We start from the raw sequence: 22,911 nt of genomic DNA, 5'->3' as shown, positions 1-22,911 counted from the left end.
AGTTCTTAGGTTTTAGCGTCGAGATAATTTGTTTCTCTGTGACGTTCTCAACGTTTGGTGGCATGGCCATCCGAGTAGCAAGAGATTGCGCGTTTTCAAGCATTCTTTGACGTTCTAATATTTATTATATTTGTAGACTCTTATTTTTATTGCAGAATATGAGATTGATGGACCTACAGTACCGGTCCTGTGGCTATCCACTGGTGTTTTACCGTTCAGTGAGTCGTTTGACTCTGTCATGACCCAATTCACTGTATTTGGCTTATTCACGTTGTAGACCATTCCCGTGAGATCCATTTTAATATTATACACTTCATATACATGTTGGCTTTCCATCTAATTTCACGTGTTATCTTTACGTATTATTCTTTTGCAAGAAGTGTTTTCCTCCTGCGTACTAAATGTCCCGTCGCTGTGACTCTCTCTGATATGACGAAGTATAAGTGGTGAATTTAAATTATAAATATCGTGCGTTAATTTTCTTATCCCAAGCAGAATACTCAGTAACTACGGTCTTGGCAACACTGTTTGTAGTACCTACGTCTTCCACAATCTTCAGACCACCTAACTGCAATTTTTGGCACTTGAGAGGGCTTTCAAAATGCACGTTCCCCATTATACTGGACACGGGTTGAAGGGATAGCTTTAGACACGTGATTTTCGAGGACCGCTGTTATCTGCCATCTAAATGCCTGGGGTTTTGTCTACAGATCACCATGGACTGAACAAGCGTATCACAGACACAATGCAACCATCACAGGTTTTTATATTTACTGTTTCAAAGAGAGCTTGAGTGGGTCGCGTCTTATTTACCTGAAGAGTTTTGAGGGTAGAGGCTGCAGATTTGGCCAACCGCCTGTCGCCTTCACTGGAAGGGCGTTACTGCCCTTCTGGAACAGTAAGTAGCAAACATCTCATCTTTGTTTCTGTTGTTCCATCCTTCTCTCCCAGATCAGAAAGGGAGAAAAAGGAGAATTAAAATGAATGATATGACGAAAAGAAGATGAGAGCAGAAGAAAGAACAGGAAGAAGGAAATACGAAAATCAAACTTACGGATCCTAATATAATCGAAGCAGAATGTCCATGATTCCTTGCGCCTGTACCAGAGGGCAGTGACTATAAATAATTGCTTTTATAAATGTTCTTAGTATCGCTGGTTCCTCTGTAACGCCTTTTTTTTAAAAAAATTCATGAATTGCAACATGGATTCGTGAATATTCTTTTATCATTAGCCAGTATATCGAGTTTGTTAGTGCGATTTACATCTAAAGAAATATTTCCATTTTGAATTCCTTGTTGGCGTTAAATAGGATGTCCATAATATGTGTACCAAGAGTTAGGAAGTAACATGCGACTCGGAAAAACTGCATAATTCAATTCAATTCAATTAATTTATTAAAGTGTTTGTCAACAGCGAGGAGCCAATGGCAGGCAAACACTGATAATATATACAATAATGGAGAGTTTCATAATTGTACTCTTTCCTGAATATATTCGGGTGAGAAAATCATGGAACTGTAGGTGGATAATATTAAAAATAATCTTAGGGAAATAGATTGTGGGCGAAATCAAATTACTTTGGATAGGGTTCAGTGGTGAGGTATTCTGAACACGGTCGCGAAACTTAGGATTCCACAGAAGGTGGGGGAATTTCTTGAATGGCTGAACGACAATTAGCCTCTGGCGAAGAGCTTCCATGAAGTTAGGCCTGTATCATGGATGTCGGAATTGGTCGGAAGACGTTAGGTAAGAAATGCAGGCATGATTTGTATTTGATAAACAGATAACAGATATGCAAAGGACGTGAGAATATTATAATTTATATTTCAATCTATAATGATGCGAGTTTGTGAGTTTTTTTATTAACGTGGACGGACCTTTGTTTTCCTTAAAACAAAACATTTCCAGCGGTTATCTGTTTGTACTTTGTACCAATTACTCCTGAGCTGAACTAGTTTAATTGTCGTGTGTTATTTGGTACCCCTGTGGTGGCAGGTTGCAAACATTATCAAACTTTGAGGTTATGTTTTCAGTATAAACGGAATAAGTTCACTGGGCGTGACCTGCGTTTGTATTATCTGTTGATAGTTTCAAAACCGATTCACTGTAACAAGCACGTTGAAATAGTGATTTCTGTCTGTAATTAGGCGAGGCACGGTTGTCATGATCGAGTTGGCGGTGAAAGGTATAAGAATACTTTCGTATCTCTGCGTCGTGTCGCTGAGGATGAGTGCAGAGATTACCATTGACACTATACGAAGTCTGGATGAGAACACTGGATTAGTACTTTGTGTTTTAATGTAATGACAAACGATGTTTCTAAATTGTAATTTAGAACGGATATAACTTCAGGTTAGGACGACCAACCCTTTCACCACAACACTTTTAAGATGGTAGCGGATTAGGACGAATTTTCGTAAACAAACTAGGGATATTTGAAGAACGGGAGGTTTGACGGATAAGGGATTTTGGTATTAGCTGTGTTGAACCTTCATTATCTTCTACCAGAGAATAACTTCCTTTCTAAATGTTAATGAATTACATTATACGAATGTTATGTTGGACAGACACCAATATGTTCTTGTAAAGGGCATTAACATTACAGATACCTCACTGTTGTACATTTAGGGTATAATCGACGTACTTTGTGAATCTTCGCCCTAATGATGGAGGCAACAAACATCTTTGAAACTTCGGCGAGCTTCTACAAGACAACACGTAGTACAACCCAGAAGACAGCCATCTTCTATATGAGCGACTGTTAGCTTCTGAATATGGATTATGCACCGTTGAGTGAGAACGTATCTGTCCTGTATTGGAGAACAGCTTCATACTCCTTTTATAGTGAGAATAATAGAATTTTATTCTGGTGCAGTGATGACAGTGAATGGGTAAGTGGATAGTGATCATTGTGGCCGCGTTTAGGACAACAGCCATCTGAACATCCATTTAATAACTGCGGTCATATGAAGATTGCATTAAATCTGTGACGAACGCTGCAGCGGGTCGTGATGGCTGAAGGGAGGTTCAAGCTCTCTCCCAAGGCCTGATTTAGATCGTCCGCACACCAGAGTAGAATGATCGTGCCACTGTCTGGTTGTCCGGACACCGCCTAAGGAGTCTCTGCATTCTCGCTTTATAAACGTTCTTTTTCTGTTTTGGATGTGAGGTTCCCACGGCAGTAAAGATTTTGATGTGTGTCTTCTGGGTGGTAACGGCTTGTGGACTTGCTGGAAGACACAAACGTTGCAGATGAACATAACAGCCTGCGTATTAATGGTTGAAGATGAAGACAGAATGTTGCACCAACACTTTGATATATACCTTCAAGTCCACACAGCGTAACTACCCTGAAGATGGACACCGATTTGCTTTCTGGTTCTAAGAAGACCAATTTAAGATGTGCCCTTTTCTGTATTGTTATGTCCGGGCGAAGTTTTGCAAGCTTTGTGGAAGTCACTACTTAGATTTCTTGAATTTGAGTCTTTCGTAACATATGAGGCAGACGATCATTTATTTATTTAAGATGTGCCCTTTCTCAGTGACTCTTTGCTTGTTGAGACCACTTGGAGTCCATGTTAGGAGACGGTCTCTTTGGGAGAGAAAACAAGTCTTTTTATCCAACATTACTTTCCATTGTGGCCGTGATTATCATATTGTCTGTGGATATAACATTTTTGCAACGTTAAGTGTAAAATATGAATTATATTGAATTTTGAAGTGATGCATATCAAAATTAATTTCATCTAACAACTTTAAGACTCTCTTAAGTTTTCGCAGAAGAATTTCGATGGGTATTTTCGTTCGTTTTCTTCTGTTGGCTAGACTGACCCAGTTATGATTTTGAAAAAGCTTTAGTTCAGAACAGTTACAGGTTTTCTCTCGTAGTTGAACTGTTCACTTTAAGAAAGGCTGGACCGCTTCTGAAACACTCAAAAATTTGATCAGACGGTGGCCAGTTTATTTGTGTGCCAGACAGTCACTCGGAATGAGTTCGAAACACATCTGATTAACTTGGAATTTAAAAACATTAGACAGGCAGTACATCCAATACCCTCATTCTACGTAATGTAATCGTCGTCAACATATTATCATCAACAGCAGAAAGAGTAGGGAGAGAGACAGTTCCAGCAAAATCATCACAGCATAACTCATAATTTAGCTGTAGCATCATTATTCAGTGGCATAGCAATGCAAATTCTGCAGTTACCGTGAATAATTTATGAGAATGTCTTAACTTTCATATGCAGTTTCATCCATTATTCTTCTATTTTCCTTTTATTGATGGAAATGAAATACTTGATTTGTAACATCCGCCTTACTGTATTTTATAACTTGAAACTTGTTTTATTGGCTTATCGTGTTTGAAAGACTTACTTATAAGCGAACAGGAAATTCGCTTCAAAGATTGCTTTTTTATTCCAATGTTTACAACATTATCTATCAGGCAGTTGTTGAAATTTGAAGGTTCATACTTTCAAGTTTGTCCACCGTTCGTTGATAGATGATTTGATCATCAGTGAACAACAAGGTTTTGTGAGGGAAAGTTTGTTTTTTGTGTTTATATCCCTGTTTTTCCCCAAACGTTACAATGTTACGTCGTGCCTTAGGACTTGCGTAATATGGATAAGTGATTTGAAACATCGATGACTTACTTGCTGTTGTTGTCATAATAGTCGAAGTATCCGACGTCACTGGCTTCCGCGTAAAAGGAAGACTCACATACTAGTCTACGCATTCCAACGACATTACTGGGACAGCGAGATATAACATACTGATCCTGGAAAATAATGTTTGTAGCATGAATTATATTTTGCTGTTTATGATAGAGATTTCCCAAAAATAAACGAATTAGAAGCATACTGAACACTCATATTTATTTTAAGCAAGATATCTTGCACGTTATTATGTAATTATATTCATATTTTAGTAATCAAAGCCTTATCTTCAATAATTTTATACAATGTAATTCATATTTTGTTTAGTGTCACGAAATATTTGTATAGGCCAGCTGACTGTATTGTTATTATTATTATTAGTGTTCTGTCTGACGACAGGTCCATATGAACAGGATCCTTCCATCCTTTTCTCTTCTCGGACTGGGACCTGTTCATATACGTTCTTGGCAGATGATCCAGAAGTGGTTTGCCATTGCCTTCTTCTGTGTGTGAATGGAGTAATTGTTGGGATGCCACGGAGGAAAACTCCGTGTTGCCTAGACCACGGCCTTGCCCAACACAAGTTATAAATTCGAACCCGAGACCCCAAGATTACAAGGCCAGCGTTCTAACCGCTAGACCACCTCATCTTATTTTTATTTAGTGTTCTGTCTGACGACAGGTCCATATGAACAGGATCCTTCCATCCTTTTCTCTTCTCGGACTGGGACCTGTTCATATACGTTCTTGGCAGATGATCCAGAAGTGGTACGAAGTAATAAGTACCTAATATAAGTGAAAGTCTGTGTTGTATGGACAGAAATAAAGTACAATTGTTCGTATTTGTTGTTTATATTTATACTGTGTCCACATACGTCAGCTGAAGACGGAGGCGGTATGTTCTTCCGAAACGGTGGTACGTACATGCACGTTCACACAGCGTGACAAACCGGAATATCAACATCGGTACCTTCGTTGCCGCGAAATACATTCTATAATTCAGCCATTAATTTTAGAGTACATAAAGACGGTCTATGAAATACGAAAATACGATATGACAAGGCGATTATGAAGTCAGTTGCTGAGGATTTGGATGTAAACAATTACGGTGGATTTTAAAAATTTAGTCTATTCTTCCAGAAGGAATAAGAAATATATGAACCGCGTAAACAACATGAGAGAAGCGCTATTAGGAGAATGACTTTTGTCCCTAGAATCTTAAGCTGTTTTTTTTTTTTTTTTACAGTTTCTGTATTCTTTTTAACACTTTGTTTTACAATTCTTATCGTTTATCTGCCGAGCACTTGTACTTCTTGGTATCGTAATAAGGGATCTGTTACATGATGTTCCACTTATTTGACTTTTAAATTACGCACACGGTGAAGTTGTAGTACGTATGCAGCTTTGTAATTCGCATCTGAGATAATATTGTGCAAGTAAGTTCATTTCCTGTATTATTTAGACGATTTGTACAGTTTTACATAACTTACAAGTTTACGAGACTATCATGTTTACGTATTTCGTGCTGTAACTAAATGCATGTCAACAAAGTTCAGCAAGTGGACAGCCTCGGCTAGCGTTCTGTGACGTGTTACTGCTAATTAAAATTGTCGTTAAGGCGATTTCATTTTAAAGTCTCCGTGTATTATTTTACCCCTTCGTATGTTAGAAGGTTTAAAATTATCTGTGTGCTCAAATCACAATCAGTAATATATCCTGTGAGCTTGAGTGTTCTCCAGAGCTGTAAGTGGTTGAGAAGTAAATGTTACCTCTGTCGGGAATTGAAACCCTGTTTCGAGTTGGATTCCAATATTGGAAATTATTTTTGGGTTTATTAGTACCTTCAGGCGAAGTACTGGAGGGAATTTCAGAACAGATTACTATCGTTTCTCTTCAGATTCTTCCTGCAGTTTGTCCGATAGCAAAGAATATCCTGACAGCAGTTGTCGTGGTAACATTTTTCGAATGGTGGTATGGTACCCTGATGTAAATGTACCCACGTTTTCGGGCGAAATGTACCACTATCTGAAACAGCTGTCTCCTACGTCTCAATCCTACATAGCGAAGAGTCCTTGACAAGCTGACATATTAAATTCCTTTATTTTTGCATGTGGTGGTAATTAAATGACGCTGTGTGTTGTTACAGCAGCAGCACGACCGCTACTTCGGCCCGGCGCACGACCCGTCCCGCGACTTGTCTCCCAACCTGCCGATCCACTCGTGCGACTCGTCGTCCATGGGCGACGTGGAGCCCAGCAACTGCAGTACCAGCAACTGTAGTACCCCCAGCAGCTGCGCCCACCACCGACCACTCCTGCCATGCAACAACAACTGCGGCAACAGTCTGTGCCGGCTGCCGTTCGATGGCCCGCGGCAACATCGTGGGGGTCCCAGCGGCTCCTTCGGCAACTGCGATGCCTTCACCCCTCCACTGTTGCACCCCAAGATCGAGCAGCACCCGAACCCGGGGACGCCTCCCACACCACCGACCTCGGCAGAAGACGTGGTTGTATGCGCGGGGTGCGGCCATCGCATCTCTGACCGGTTCTATCTTCTGGCCGTTGACCGACGCTGGCACGCGTCCTGCCTACAGTGCTGCCAGTGTCGACAGACGCTGGACGGGGAGACGAAATGCTACGCGCGAGAGGGCAACATCTACTGCAGGAAGGACTATTACAGGTAGGGCATCCACAAATGTTCGACGTCGTTGTTACTCTGGAAATCTCTTCAATACTAATACATTTACTGTTTACGAAGATTAATGACACATTACGTGTGTTCTGAAAGTTGGATCCACGCTGTATCCTTTGTTATCCTGGCGTTTGATAACACGAAGTGCCGAGAATTTGTTGCGAGTGTCTTACCCGACACAACTTGGCCGATGTTTGTGACCCAGTGGAACAAATTTCTGATGGCAAAAGTATGAGTACGGTGGCGACTTGGCTATGTCTACTGCATTGGTCATACTCCCTGCAGGTTCCTTAATGCGTGTAACATTATCGCCGTCTCCATGTCTGGGACCATGATGTTTGGAAAACCACGAATTCGGACTTCTTCCTGATAAAACTGATCGAGATGCAGCGGCCTCGTAGCTTTGCTTTGGTCCTTGTGCTAAGCGGCCGGATAACATCGTGTGTGGGACTGCACGTGATGCCCAAGGCACCCTCATTGTCTTTTATTCGTCCATTAGCCATTATGATTGCAGACTCGTGTCGATGTTTATCGGCAAACCAGAAACACAATAATTTGATTGATTTTTGAGTTATTGTTTGTGACAGTTTGCTACGGCTGAAAGAACAACTCGTGGTTCCGACTGATTTCTCTTGAGTGCCATAAGGTGAGGGTACACTATTCCTTTCTTTTCATTTCAACCAGCAGGTGATGATGACGATGTCTGCCATCGTAGACGACGAATTTTTACGATTCTTTGGTAGGTACAGAAAACTCATGGTTCATTGGATATAATAGCGTAGGCTGCCTAGTAAGACAATGTTTTTTATGGAATTCTGTGCACGGTGTTCTAAGGTTTGGCCAAAAGTAGCAGCGTATTCGGAACAAAATATCATAAAGCAGACCTGGCCACTAGTAGCCGTGGGGGCTCAGTTCCAACAGGCCTAATGACTGGTGTTCGATTTCCGACAGATCCGCTCTGGAGTCCATTGAAGCTGTTATTTCGATGGTTGCACGGACATGGCGTCCCAACCACGTTTCTTCGTACCGTTTTTGACAGATGAAGTAGACAGCTTGAAGAGGGAGTGAGAACAGGTCGGATACGACAGAGACAGAAGCTTTTAAGCTTAACGATTATTTATAAAAATAACCTAACACACAGGCAAACGTATTGTTAGTTACCTTTAATATTCTTAATAAACGTATTGTGATTTTATTTATAATTCGTTTATTTATGAATTAATTCGAAATGGGGAGGCAAAGTGCTCGTTGGAAGGTCTCGCAATCTTCGTTGATCCCTGCCATTTTTATCAGTTTTGTTAGCGTGCGATTCAAGGATGAGAGAACATGACGAATGGAATATATCAAGAACAGCGACTACAGAATGAGATAATTGTTACATTTTCGTATCCATTTTTGGTTTTGTTTGTTTACTAGTGTCGAATAAAATTTGTATAGAAATGCAATGCGTTATGTGACAGTGAGACACATTTTTTCACTACTAGTCGTAATATGACTATCAAGTCTGTATTTTAATGATTCGGAGGAAATGTCCTCCATGACAAGGGACGGCAGTGACGCTTACAAATATTCCACAATATGAATAAATCATTAAATTAACATTATTTTAACCTTATAAAATCAGTAGCATGTAAATATTTCGTGTTCATTCGCCCCCAAATTCGAAAATTGATTGGGCGATTTGGAACATAAGTAAACATCCTGACAATCCTTTGTCTGTAACTCCTAGCAGACGTCATGATCTCGAACGACTCCGGAGAAACCAAGATACCTCGTCGTCGTTACCGGAAACCACATACCGGGCTGATCTTCAAATATGTAGGCCCAGTAATTTATTTTCCTCTCTGAACTTTTCGTACTCAACTTTTTGTATTATCGCAGGTAACTCTTCCGACTGAATTTTGACGACGCACGAAGATAACTGTATTTCCACAACTTGCTGTCTAAACCGAGCTATTATGACCTATAAAGATACTGTGTTGTTATTTATTTCTGAACTGACTGAGCTATTATGACTTACAAAGCTAAGCCTACCATGTCAAGTTTTCCCTCTATTTCCCGGCTTCAATTGCCGCGATCCATGAAGATACTCTGTTCCCACCAATTGCTCTTTTGAGGTATTCGGACTCACGAAGATTTGGCCTGGGCTGTCTTTTTGGTCATGAAGAAGACATCGCGACTTCGAACTAACACGATTTATGAAGACACTGTATTGTCAATGTAACTGATGGAGCTAGTCGGTTTTCTTTTGATGGTCGTGTCCTACGGTATCTCGTGGGTAGTGGGCTGAAATCTCTCAGAGGGCGGGCAGGGAAGGAGAAGGGGACGAGGTTTGCACGAAAATCACGAAGCGCTCAAGGCTTCCTCTTGGCGAATTATTTTACGGTTACAAACAAAGCTTTCCTAATGATGGGCCGACTGTATGGTTTCCTAGTAATGTTGAAATGAAGTTGGACCTCCACTCGTAAGGACATCAGAGACAGCAATGTGTGTCGATGGAGCTAAACGTCGGTTATCGGCTCGGGAGGTCTAACGAGGCTGTATCAGCTATAGAAGTTGTTTAGCGTTGAAGAAATCTAAACTATATCGATGATTAAAAATTGATGGGCTGTTAAACAACGCTGGTGCAGTTTTAAAAGTTATGTAGCATCAACGAGATAGGAGAATGATCACGAATAGTGAGGTGAGGATTTTTTTTCACTTAAAAAACTATCCCGACAGTGACTGACGAGACCGAGGAAATCACGAGGAACCCCAAGATACACGGTAACCCGCGAGAATCGAACTAGATAACATCCGAATAGGAGTCTCGAACATGACCACCACAGTCTCTTACAAATGAAAACTAATATTTTAGGCCTGAATTTTGTATTGTATTAAGGTGAAACATTTGAAGGGTGCAGACAAGGTACAGAGGAAAATGTTTGGACCTAAAATGGAGGCTGTAAGAGTTCACCTTGTCGATCCTCATTTGTGCTTTTCACGAGATATTAATTGGATGATTAAATTAAAGATGATAAAATGGGCGATAGAAATGCAAAAAATACTTAGTTATTAAACCTGAAAGTAAAGACACCACTCAGACATCGAGGCGTGGATGTGAGGATTATGTTAATTATATCTAATTTAAATAGAAATGTTTGAAAATGTAAGTATCTGGGAACAGCAATAACTAATAGAAATGAGGTCCATGATGAAATTAAGAGTAGAATACTTTCGAGAAACGCTTCCTTTACTCGCATTCAACTCAAAAACTTTTATCATCCAGTTTGCTATCCAAAGCACTAAATACCAGGATATGCGAAACAATAATTTTGTCTGTTGTCTTGTATAGTTGTGAAACATGGTCTCCTACCTTGAAGGAAGAACGTAGATTACAAGAGTTTGGAAAAAAAAAGGTGCTTAGGAAGAAATTTTACCTAGGAAGGATGAAATAAGTGGGAAAAATAGTAAGGCTAGCGAAATCTAGGAGCCTTGTTGCATATTTCTTATCTCTCCAAATTTCCCTTCCATCTAATGTGTTTAGTACAAATTAGTACCAGCTTCGTTGTTCTCATATTTTGGATCTGTACGACAACGCATTAGTTATTAAACAACAGGCGTTGGAGTCAGCAAGAACCTCTGAAACGTTGTTAAGCGTCTGCCGGATTACACGACGCATTAGTCTAGAAGACGGCCATGTTCATAATCGCCACCGTGAGAATCTCAAATCCTACAACAAGGTAGAAAAATTGTCCGTCGTCCGGAGGAAAAGAAGTTAACGGAGCTTACTTCTCTGGGGTGTAGATTCTCGTGGAACCTTTAAAAACGTAGTACCATACTTTCTAACGCGACCAACATAGCGTATAAGGGCGTCGTTGGCACGACATTTCCTTGTATGGCGTTTAATTAAATCTCATTTCTGTCACCGGTAGCAGGTGGCAATGCGATGCGGATCGCTCGCCAACCGTCCGCCTCCTTGACATGACAGCTGTTAGGCGTACAACTCGAATACATGCTAAACAACCGACAACAAGACAAGAAGCATGCTCGCAGCTTCCAGAATTATAAATCACTGATGTCACATTAATTAATACCAACCTGCATCATTAGTTGGCATATAGACATTGTTAGCCTGTAGAACAGATAAATATGTACCAAAAACTACCTTTAACTACTGCTGGAGCGAAAGAAAAAATCGTGACGCATTAGTCAGACATGCACTAAGATAAATTAGAATTTTATTAATAAAAGGCACTGGCTTGATGTTGAATGCGCTGCCGCGTCATTCAGATGTTTATTTCTGTTTCTGTTCTTGTCCGTCTGAGGACTCTTCATTCACAGGTCTTCGACTGTTTTCAATATGCAACAACTGAATCTTGGCGTCTTAATTATGTGCAGGTAGCCGTCTTTCATCTGCATTCTTCAGTTGGTGTTGCATGAAGTACGTTCTGTTGGTTTGAACGCTACTGAACATCAGAGCCTCTTAAGTATGAAGACCATTGACAGGTTTTGGTAAGAATTTCTGCTTCGTATTCTCGAGTTTGTCGGACTCGACGTATAATTGTCCAGATGATAGGATAATATTTGTAAAAAAATAATTTCCACCTCGTACAATTTCTTAACTATCTACTAATTTATGGCATAAGCCAGGGTATTTGTGGCGAGAAATCTGACTCCCGATTGTCAAAAGGCGATTCGTGGGTTTACTTTGCAGACAGTCAGCATTTAGTGGTGAAAAAGGTGCTACTGTTAGCGAGTCCTTCTTTTGAGTGTCCTTTCCAGTTCTATCAATGTTAAGTACACCCCAGACAAACCGGTACGCCGTTATAATTTTCTGCTGTATTTCCGACATTCCACATTGCCAGATCAGATAATCTTAATTTATATTTAAGGTTCAAATTACGTCTGACTTGCATATTTTACTCTACCAGTAATTATGTCATTACTAAATGTCGCTGTTATACGGTTAGAATTCCTGAATCTTATAACTATTGGTCCCACTTTTGAATCTTGGCTGTTGCTGTACTGAAGTTTCTTGTTTTTTTCCTATGCGCTGGGATACTGGGATCGACCCGTTCTTCAAGTGCCTGAGCACTTAGGGTCCCAACTTTTCGTTGGCTTTGATCTTTAGACATTTTGGTAGGACACCCTGGACGAGGGATCGGCCCGTCGTAAGGCCTCTACCTGTACACAGAACAGCACGACACAACATCCATGGCTTGAGTGGGATTCGAACCCACGGTCCCAGCGACCAAGCGGCCACTGCTGACCCCTAACGCTGGGATAGTATCTTAAAATAGACTACGATCGCGTTCTTTGACAAATTTCTAAAGCTTCTTTCGTAATCTCATCCCAAATGTTGACACCACGCTTTGATGTTTTCATTTAGCGGTATATTTGAACTACAGTCATCGTACGTAATGGTTGACACAGCGGAGAAGGAGAATTATGAGTGGGGAGCGGGAGGGGAAACAAACCATCGAGCTACCGTAAGACGAAGAGTTGGTGGCCGCGTAAATATACGTATATCTGTCAGAAAACATTAACTGTTAATTATCATGGGATTTGTTGATCCGGTGTCATGCTGGATTTTATTGTTCAGGCGAGAAAATAAAAACTTGTTTTTTTTTTCAACTGGGCCTGTATCTTTTATTGTGCAGTACATAATTTTATCTTGCAGTTTATTTAGTACAGGCGGCATGTGGAAACCTGTATTTTCATGCTCGCTAGTGTGACCGCTCTCAATACACCACACGCTGCTGTCAGCAACGCAACTGACATTTGTTCTGAGAAAATATCTACTGAGCGTGAACTGAACCACGTATTCTGTGGCAGCCATAAGATGACAAAACTGTAATACACAGAGCGTATTCAGCGTAACTGAGCTTAGCGAATCGAGTCATTCAGAGGCGGTCTCTGTGCAGGGCTACTGACTTTTCGCATTGCTTTTAATATGCCTGTTTGATTTGATGATTGTTGAAACTTTCACGCAGACATGAACATAAATTGTAATTTTATGAAAATAAATTATTAAAAGAGATCAAAACTAGGAGACATGAATTGAGGGATTTTTGTGGAGGAGACTACGCAGTTTACAGAGTATTTGTTTGTTGACTAAGTTGCTGACGAGTATTTTGAAGTAATTGAGTTCATAAATCACAGGTATTCTTGCAGATAGTTCGTAAATTTCACACCTTTTATGGAACCCGAAACAAGGAGAAGTAACATTTCGAATTAAATACACAAAGGAGAGAGAGAAGCAGAAAATAAAACATGAGCGCGTTTACGAAGTATAATTTTCGTAGAAATAAATAGTCAAAATCCAATATTTTTTTCATGCTAGAATTAATTGTTATTGCCCACTCTTCAAACATTCGCTTAATCCCTATTATTTCGGTCTGAAAGAGCATTATCTCGGTTCATACGCTGAGAACCACTGGTTTGGATGAAAGCGAATTCTGAAGATGCAATGCAGCGTGAGACGAGATGAGACCCTCTGGCGGTGGAAGGAGCTAATGATAGGCCACGTCGTTCAGACATCATGACGGGTGTTGGTGGGCAGGAGCCTTGCTTCGACACGCCATCTCGCATTACTTTTTCTGTAAATCATTCACAGGTAATTGAAGTATTTAGCTGTACAATCTGAACTGTTTTCGTTGCCATATGCCCGTGCTGTATGCTACCTCATGGGTAAAGGGTTTTCGTCGGTAAGTTGGCTACTGTGGGATCATTCTCACGCACTTAATTGAATTACATGTACTGACACACAACATAAAACCTGAAGCTAACAGACTACTTAAGGTATCTGAGGTGTTACTGAAATGAATCTTACATATAGTGGCAGTATTCTCGGCTTTTCAGTTGCATGTACATTAATATTTTCTTCTATCTTGGCACAAATCAGTTCTATCTTTGGTCTTATCTGATCACTGATTCGTAGGTTCGTTAACTATGAGAACCATGTAGCCCCCATTCGGATGGAAAGTTGATAATGAACAGCGAGTTAATGAGGACAAGGAAGGAAACGGTCATATTTGATTGGCGAGACGGAAAAATAGTTTCTGAGCTGTAATGAGCAGGTAATAGGTTGTTCTTATATGGGAGATCAGAACGGAATATCTTCTTATCCACTGCCTCCATCATCAAGGCGGAGGCAAGTGTCTCTTAAGCAGGCCCATCCACGTACGAGTCCCCCTCGACTCGGGTTCCATTGAGCCAAAATCGTTTGTGGGTGGAGGTGTCACGAGCCGAGTATGCTATGCACGTGTGGTGAAATATATCCGAGCCCGGCTCACGAGTCAAGCTCGCCGAGCCAGACTCGCAAGTCAGACTCGTACATGGATGGGCCGCTTTAAACGTCGGTGAACTTCTACCGGACTATATTGTTCAGCATCGTGAAAAAAACAGTCATGTTCACACTCGCCGCCTTGTGAATCTGAAATGTCAGCGTTAAATAGGTCTTCTGCATTTACAAAGAACGCAGGAAAACTACGATATCCAAATCCATAATCGTGGTGTTCGACAGCTTTAAAAGCCTTTCTATGAATCTCTTTCCACTTTAAATGTAGCCTGTCAGTAGCCCCTTTACCATTTATTTACCAACACTTATATATGTTTATCTTTGCACATTTAATAGTATTCACAGTTATATTGACATGGTGTTCTCTACCTGTATTAAAGGCGGCTTCGGTTACATCTTAGTCAAATATTTACCCTTCGTCCTTGATAACTCGTTTCACACTCCGTTCTTGTCCATCTCTCTTCTACCTGTCAGTTTACTGTTATTGGGTTTCCTGTTATGTGTTGAACTTGCTTATTTTACACAGTTGTTTCTGAAGTAATCTTCTACACACGCTTCATCGGTGTCCAGATAGTCGACAAGTAAATAAAAAATCATAATTTACATATACGCTATGAGACGATAATGTTAAAGTGGATTTTAGACGAACGGAGTCCGAGGGTTTGAACTGGATTTATCTGGCTCAGAATAGTATGTAATAATGTTCTGTTCTGAACATAATAATTACCTTTCGGGTTTTGTAAAATGTGGAAAATATATTGAACCAACTGAGCGACTGTGAACTTCATAGGATTGCTTTAAAACAAATCGCGGAGCATTGTAGCATAGCAATGCTCCTATTTGGGAGGTATTCTTTTCAAGCTTCGAGCCAGAGTTTATCGTCATAATTTTTCTTTGAAGCAATGCCTCAGATGGGCATATCTGACTCCTAAAACTTTCTATTCCTACATCAAAGTGCTTTCTCGATCTCTACAGACAAGAGCTGGCCGGGATGATAGTTTTAAAAACGACAGGTCTGCTATAATACCACATTTTTCCAAATCCGATACAGTTCAATATGGACACTCACTCTAACCTGGTACTCTACTGTCTTTACTGTCCCATCTCTTTGTGTTCTTTGTAACCCCTGCCGTTGAAACATTCGTGTTAAACAATCTGCGAACTATCTAATCCAGAGCTAGGCAGATGATAATGTTTTGCACACCTATTCCAGTGATTTGACATTCTGAATTCTGGAACAACCTTACAAAGTTTTTTATCCTTACTAATTGGGTGTCTTCTAACGCGAACATTAGTTTCCAAGAATATTATTTCAAAAGTGTGTCACTTTAAAATTATATATAATAAGCGACCCGAAGGCAGAATTCCAGGAAAGATCCTGTTTTTTATATTATCTGTACAGAAAACCTAGATTCAAGACCTCGCTGTACCTGTAATATAGCGAACCTGTGCCAGCTTGAACCACAGACTCCAGAATGAATAAAATTATGGATACCAAGTTGGAAAGCGAACAGCATATAACAGGCGTTTATGACATCAGTAAATTAATCCTTGTTTTGGCAACACTGACGAAAATAAAATCCGTACTCCTGCTGGAAATCGAATCCCGGTCGGTCATCTGAAATCCAGTCAGTCACTTTATTGTTCAAGCTGTCTTGGATAATTGTTAAAAATTAAATATTCTTCTTGACAACATTTGTTGTTGACTGTTTCCTCTAAATTGAGTGACCGGGTTTTTATCTTAATCCGTTGACAGCACTGGTAGGTAGACGTTGGCAAAACTGCAAGCCAACTTTGTAGTGTATACGAATCGTTCTAAATTTTATGAGAGTTATGTAATAGTCAATAGAAAGGCCGAATTACTACAAACTGCTATTAAATATCAACTACATTTCACTGATAGACATTTTGTAGTTAAACTTACCCATTCAACCATGTCTAAGGCTAGATTGTTTACGTTACAAAGATGAGTTCAAAGGATTAATGTCTTCAGCAGTTAATTGGAGATCTCCGTCATCTCATGGACTACTCCACCCTGAAGATGGAGGTAGTATGTTTCTCCGAAACGTGGGAATGTACCTAGAAGCCTACACGACGTTCTAACCCGAAAGACCTGGTACGCTGTCAGAAATTCAGTGGCGTATATCGGCGTGTCGTTTGTCTGTTAAGCAGTACACAGCAGTTGCACATTGGGAGATGATCTGACAACTGAAGGACTCGAAATATAAGCGTGATCCATCGCTAACGTTCTCAGGGACAGGTTTCTTGTTCAATCTGTGGGTAATTGTGAACTAATCCGTGATTCACAAGGGATAATGTTCTAAAGTAATCTCAACGCACATGGCGTAACGTTGACCGCTTCTCCGTTGCTAGTTACGGTATTATTACTTTGTTGAGTCCCAGATGGTCCGATATTTATCGTCTTAACGGGTTTTCTGTAGTGGAATTTGATAAAGTAAGTAAAAAGTACCATTTTGTGGATCTGGCTGTTAGGGGCTCATCTCCTAAGAAGGATTTGATTTGTAACTTTAAAAGAAGGAATAATGATACAAAATATTATTATTTCACTCAATATACCCGATTCTGTGCGTCCCAAATTCGATAATTTTACCACTGTTTTGATAAGATATTCTTTAATCAGTCTCAAAACTGTATTATATTGTATCGAACATTAGCGTTATTTGGGTTGAACGTCTATTCACGGATCTCAATGAAAATATTTGTCAGATTGGACGTGAATATTTTGTTACTGAACAGAATTTGGTGGTCCAATTCACAAAGAAATCCTAAATTTTTTCATAAAATGTATTAGGACGTCTTTCTATTGTCTTAGAGCGTGAGGCTGGCCTTGACAAATCTCGGGATTGAGTTGGCCATAACGCCTTAATTTTTCATGATGGTGCCTAGAATGTTTTTGGGTATAATTCTATGTCTATATTAAGTTCAGTCATGTGTTTGTGACTCGTATATTCACATGAATCATTAAGATAGGACACTTCGCAAGGAACTTGGTTCGAATCCGAGCTAGATATACCACATCCATTCTTTTGATAAAAATAGTGTTTTGGAGTGGACACTGCCGGCCAAGTTTTATTAGTGGAACCCTCTTTTATGGTTGTGTGGTGGTGGGTGAGCTTAGCATTAGTAGGTAAGACTGCAAATCACATGTCCGGCGTTTGACATGACGGAAATGTAGAGTTTGTTCCTGGATCGATTGTGTTGTATTAGATAATGACTGCAAAACGCACTGTGCCGTAGTGGCCGATCTTGCACGCGACTTGGTGAGAGGTTTATGTCGGAGAGAGAAATTAAGGAGTCGGTCACGGAGCGGCGGAGGCCGTCAACCACCAAACATCACATCATCGTGCCCTGGTGGGGGTAATGATCATCATCAAATTGAGATGTAGCGAAACGAAGATGATCGTGCCTTATTTGAGGTACACATGCCTCACTTTTTTATTATTAATTTCGAAATTGCTCTGACGAAAAAGAGAAGAATGGCGAGTGTTGGTATTGTGAAAGTTTGAATTCCTTGGCTCAATCATAATCCACTTACATAATCAAATTTAGATTCCGAATTTCTTACTACAGCAGCAGTGAAATGTCATCGGCGTGGCAGAGCTGTAAACAGGATGCTAACACATCAAGGCAGGGGTGTCAATCGTGCGTCTTTTGTCCAACGATCCCCGCCACCGAGCAAGTCTACTCAAGCAGCGATGCTTCAGAAAGTTCGAGACGTGTCCGTTTCGAAACTCGTTCTGATATCGACTCTCGATACTCGTGGTTTTTGTTGCTATCCTCGGTATCTCCAGAAGATTGCGGGAAGAATATACAAAATATTCTACGGTGGCTTCATTATCAGTTCTGTCATGTTTACCAAGTGCGATTATGCTCTGATGTAACTCGAAGCTACGTAGCCAATTCGAATCCTACACTTCGCTTTATATAGAGTCGTTAACCGATTCGTTCAAGTAAGATCTGTCTATTGAATTAACCCTTTAAAACCCATTGGTAACTTTATGTACCACCTGATTTAACAGTAAGTAATTCCGCCCAGGACAGGGACCGGTGGAGGGCTTTGGTTAGTTCGGGGATGAACCTTCGGGTTCGATAAACCATCTAGTCAGTAAATTATGTGTTTCATATGATTCTAAGAGCAAATGGTCATTATTTTGATAACATAACACCCGATTACTGTTTATGAAGTCTTCAAAGTCTATCGAGAGCGAAGAACATCTTATGGGCCCATTCATTATGTCTGTTTTTCTTAAGAATGATACCGGAGACCCTTTGTCTGAACAGTGGGACCTCGGATCACGTTAGTGCAGCAACGACCTAAGGTAAATGTTAGACGGCAGTGGCCTGAAATTGCATTTGTGCAAGAATGGCCTGAGACGTAACAGTGACTTCGGTTTATATTAGTGCAAAAACTATCTAATGATGTGACGTGAAAAACACCTTTAGAATGTCAGTGTGCCCCGAGGAACACACTTTTCGAGATGGATAAGGTGGTATGCTCTCTCGACTCTCGATATTTCCTCAAACTCAGTATATATTTATTTATTTTTTCAGTCTATACACAAACTTAATTTTAATTTTAAATGTTGTTAAAATTAAAATTTAAAATTTAGCGCTTTTCATCGTTATTACGATGTTACATTTCAGCGCATATTATTTTACGACATGTTTCGATGCTATTGCATCATCCTCAGGTTTTTATTGTTATTTTCATCTTTAAAACTAATATATATTTATTAATGCAACCATTTATTGATTTATTTGTTTTGTAGATTTCTTTTTGTAGGTATTCCTTTTGGTCTTCGTAGTGTTTTGCATATTTTTGGTCAGTTGTTCATTATTCTGTGAAACAATTAATTAACATTCGAATTATTAATCTAACGCATCTAAACTACAAATTCCTCAAACTGTTTAACCGTCGCGCCGTGTCTCGTAAGACGCTACTAACCGCATCAGTTGGTACAGCCCAGGAAACAGACATACTTCGCGGTAGTGCAATTAACATTCCAGTTTAGAAACTGAGGCTGTCTGTTTTGACCGTGGTTGTTACGGGTTTTGTTCATTCAACTAGGACAATTCGGGGATAACCATGTGATAATTTGTCAAATCAAAATGTTTTCCCTAGTAAAACCGAACTTAAACCATTACTCACATACACAGCAACAAAGATTTAACGACAACATGGCCGATTTTGATTTATAGTGACTAAATCTTGTCTTACTGAGATTTCAGGTTTTCACGGAGGATGATGGTTGCCTCCTAGGTTGTAGCGCCGTGTAGTGGAGTACAAGTTTACCGACGTTTCAGAGGTGATTGCTATGCTAATGATTGAGGCTATAAGCACCTCTGAAATGTCTGTAAACTTCAGCTTCCCCAGAAGGTTGTCATATATAATAGCGTTAATTTTTTTAAAGACACTAAAAATGCATAATTTAACGTCAACAATATATGATATTTTGTGTTCTTTGTCAACTTTCGTTCGTCTTCAACTCATTTTGTGGTTGCGCAGATGACCAAAATTCTGTTTTCCCCACCCCTGTCTTTAAACTGAAATAAAAGTATGATGACATGACGATGCCGTGTTGTGGCTTTAATGACAAGTTTATCATCATTACAGCGAGATGATTCCAGTCGGTCACATTACGATGCATTAGGATGGAATATATTGCTGAACACAGGCTTTATTTAGAAAGGAATTTTATTATCAGAGTTGTCAGCGTTGAAAATGACTTGTTCTGAGCTTGTCTGATAAAAGAGATTTTAATCTTCCATTATTATCTGTTACGAATACGTGTACCAGAAATTGTGTTTAGGACAGCATATTTATTTATGGGGCGCATTTTATATGTTAGCTGCATATGCTGATTGTGTCTACTCGTTTCATCGTCGTTAAAGTAGCCGCTTGTATTAACAGCGTTGCTGATAGACGGATCAGTCAAAGAATTCGCCATGTCCTTCCCGATTTCTGTGCCGTATTCGCAAACAATTTTTTTTTAATTATTTAATTTCTCTGACATTTAGAGTTCTTACGGCGGGGTGTGTGGAGATGGCTGTTTTATGGGTTGTAGGACGATCGCCCTGATGATGGAGGCAGCAAACATCTCCGAAACATGGATTAACTTGTAGCAGACTACATGGTGCCGTAACCCTGAAGACAGCTATTTCCATACCTGATGTTTCTATATGCTGAAAAATTAAAATGTTCTTTGTTCCAATCTGAGTTATATGGAATAATGTAATGTTTTATTCCTATACGAAATACCACTGCATGTTTCGGTCTAACCGAGACAATATACTGGTGGTACATAACATTTTTATTGGACATAATGCGGCTTATGATCTACTAATATTTAAATTATACAGTAAAAAATATAAAATGGTTGTAGAGTGTGAAGTACTTCATGGGATTACCCCGTTGTAAGTCAACGGAAATGATTTCGCTTGTCTTCATTTCGTATCCTCTTTTCGAATTTCCTTTATTTCTTACCTTTTTTTCTAATTTCGTTCTTTGATCCGTATTCCCTTATCATTTCTTCCAACTTAACAACGACATAATTTATCAGGCGTATCGGTAATGTTGTGCAGAGGAGAGTTTCTGGCTTCCTTTAAGCCACTGTTCAGATATTCATCTGGGAGGATTTCCGAGACTTGTGCGGGCTCAGTACGAGTGATTTGTCGCGTAATCAAACATCTACGTTTTGCGTTCCGTGTTCATTATTAATTTGTCTGGGCAAAAAGATTCTTGGTAGAAGCAACTCGTCTCGTGGCGTGTTTGTTCATGGCCATTGTCTTCGTTGTTTCAACTTACCGCTAAGATTTATTTATAGAACTTAATAGAAAGTTTCTATAATACTCGATAGAAGATTATCTATATATCGGAGTGGGTTTACGTTTTCGATTTCTGATTTTAACAATTAGGAAATCTCTTACATGTAACTTCCGAGTTTCGTGTGTGTTCCTTGAAACAGAAAATTACATCTGAGAATAGCGACGATTTGAAGAATTTGTTTCCAGTGTCGTGGCAGCACTTGTAGACCTTACCAGTTGCGTGTTTGGAGCTAGGTGACATCGAGGACAGATCCCTTGTTTGTAGCGGCCATTAGGTTTGTTGTTTCCACCGCGAGCCTTGTGGCAGAAATCACGCGATGGGTACAATCCCATAATTATTGTAAGTAAGATCTGCTTTTCTAGAACTGTTTTATGGTATCATCATTTCCTGCAGTTTTGCTCTGTCTTCTCTCTCCTTTTATTACTAGCCTGCATGCAATTTTTGAAAAGAAAGACAAAATAGCTCACGTCTCGAAACATAGGTGGATTATCATATATGTTCCCAAGACAGTGTCCGCCCATGCGTGTCGTTACTGTAACAACCCAACAAACGTGGAAGCTTTCCCATGCTAATTTGTCTCATATTTAGGGGTCGCAAAACTTGTAAGATTCTCATCTGCAAACTGTGATTCGCCTTTACAGGAAGGAGCCCAGTTTACAGGTCACAAAGTTATTTCATATGAGGAGAACATATCTGTTTGTTACAGCCAGAGATCAGATATAATTATGGAGAAAATTACATGACGAACTTTTTTTTATATATAATTTTCACCAAATAATATTTATGTAACTAAATCACGGAGCATAAGATGATTGAGAGCTGTAGCACGCGTGGAGGATATGACAATTGCTTATAATAATTTTAGTCGGAAACATGAAGGGAAGAGAGAATTTGTGAGACCTAAGAGTAAATGGAAAGTTTAAATGACTTTAAAGGAACAGGGTGTGAACTGGATTCATTTGATTCAGAATAGGGGTCAGTGGTGAGTGACCAACAGTTTCTCCGGAAGAATGTTTCTCCATGGGGATATTTCTTTTTCTACATTGGATCTCTTTCAGACAGCACCGAACATGTTAGTGCAGCTAACTCAAAGACATGTGGTATATACAATTAAAAATTACTAAAAAATAATGGTATTATAATGTAGAAAGACGACTTACGCATTAAAAACAACGAAATTACGTGTCAGCGAAAATAAAATATTTTCTCGTACATGTGAACAAATATGATATTCTTTACGCCTACGTACAGATGTGAGCCAATTGTCACAAAACGTTTTACCTTTCTTAAACAAAGTTTGTAAACCCTGCCTTATATTATAGATTGAGGCTGAATAATTCAATTTGTGTTGGAGTCCATGAAAGCGTTCAGCCTAAATTTAAGATTCGATTTAACGACTAACAGGGCAGCGCCATCTTACGTATCTATAAGT

At 39.7% G+C, this 22,911-nt stretch overlaps 1 protein-coding gene across 3 annotated transcripts in view; it reads left to right on the top strand.

Annotated features, from left to right (window-relative positions):
• Positions 1-22,911, top strand: part of ap (apterous) — a 154,550-nt gene that overhangs the window by 62,867 nt on the left and 68,772 nt on the right. For 2 of the 3 annotated variants that reach the window (XM_022074066.2, XM_022074065.2), the window contains exon 2: positions 6,806-7,338. In XM_022074066.2, the coding sequence (XP_021929758.2) occupies positions 6,896-7,338 (443 nt within the window). In that variant the 5' untranslated portion in view covers positions 6,806-6,895. The remainder of the gene's footprint in view (positions 1-6,805; positions 7,339-22,911) is intronic. The other variant, XM_022074070.2, reaches the window with a different exon arrangement.

The sequence above is a fragment of the Zootermopsis nevadensis genome, unplaced genomic scaffold (genome assembly GCF_977971745.1).
Source record: "Zootermopsis nevadensis isolate Lab colony 2312 unplaced genomic scaffold, Znev_1.0 Znev_ptg000007l, whole genome shotgun sequence".
In the NCBI taxonomy this organism is placed as follows: Eukaryota; Metazoa; Arthropoda; class Insecta; order Blattodea; family Termopsidae; genus Zootermopsis; species Zootermopsis nevadensis.
This window is presented reverse-complemented; position numbering and strand designations above follow the sequence as displayed.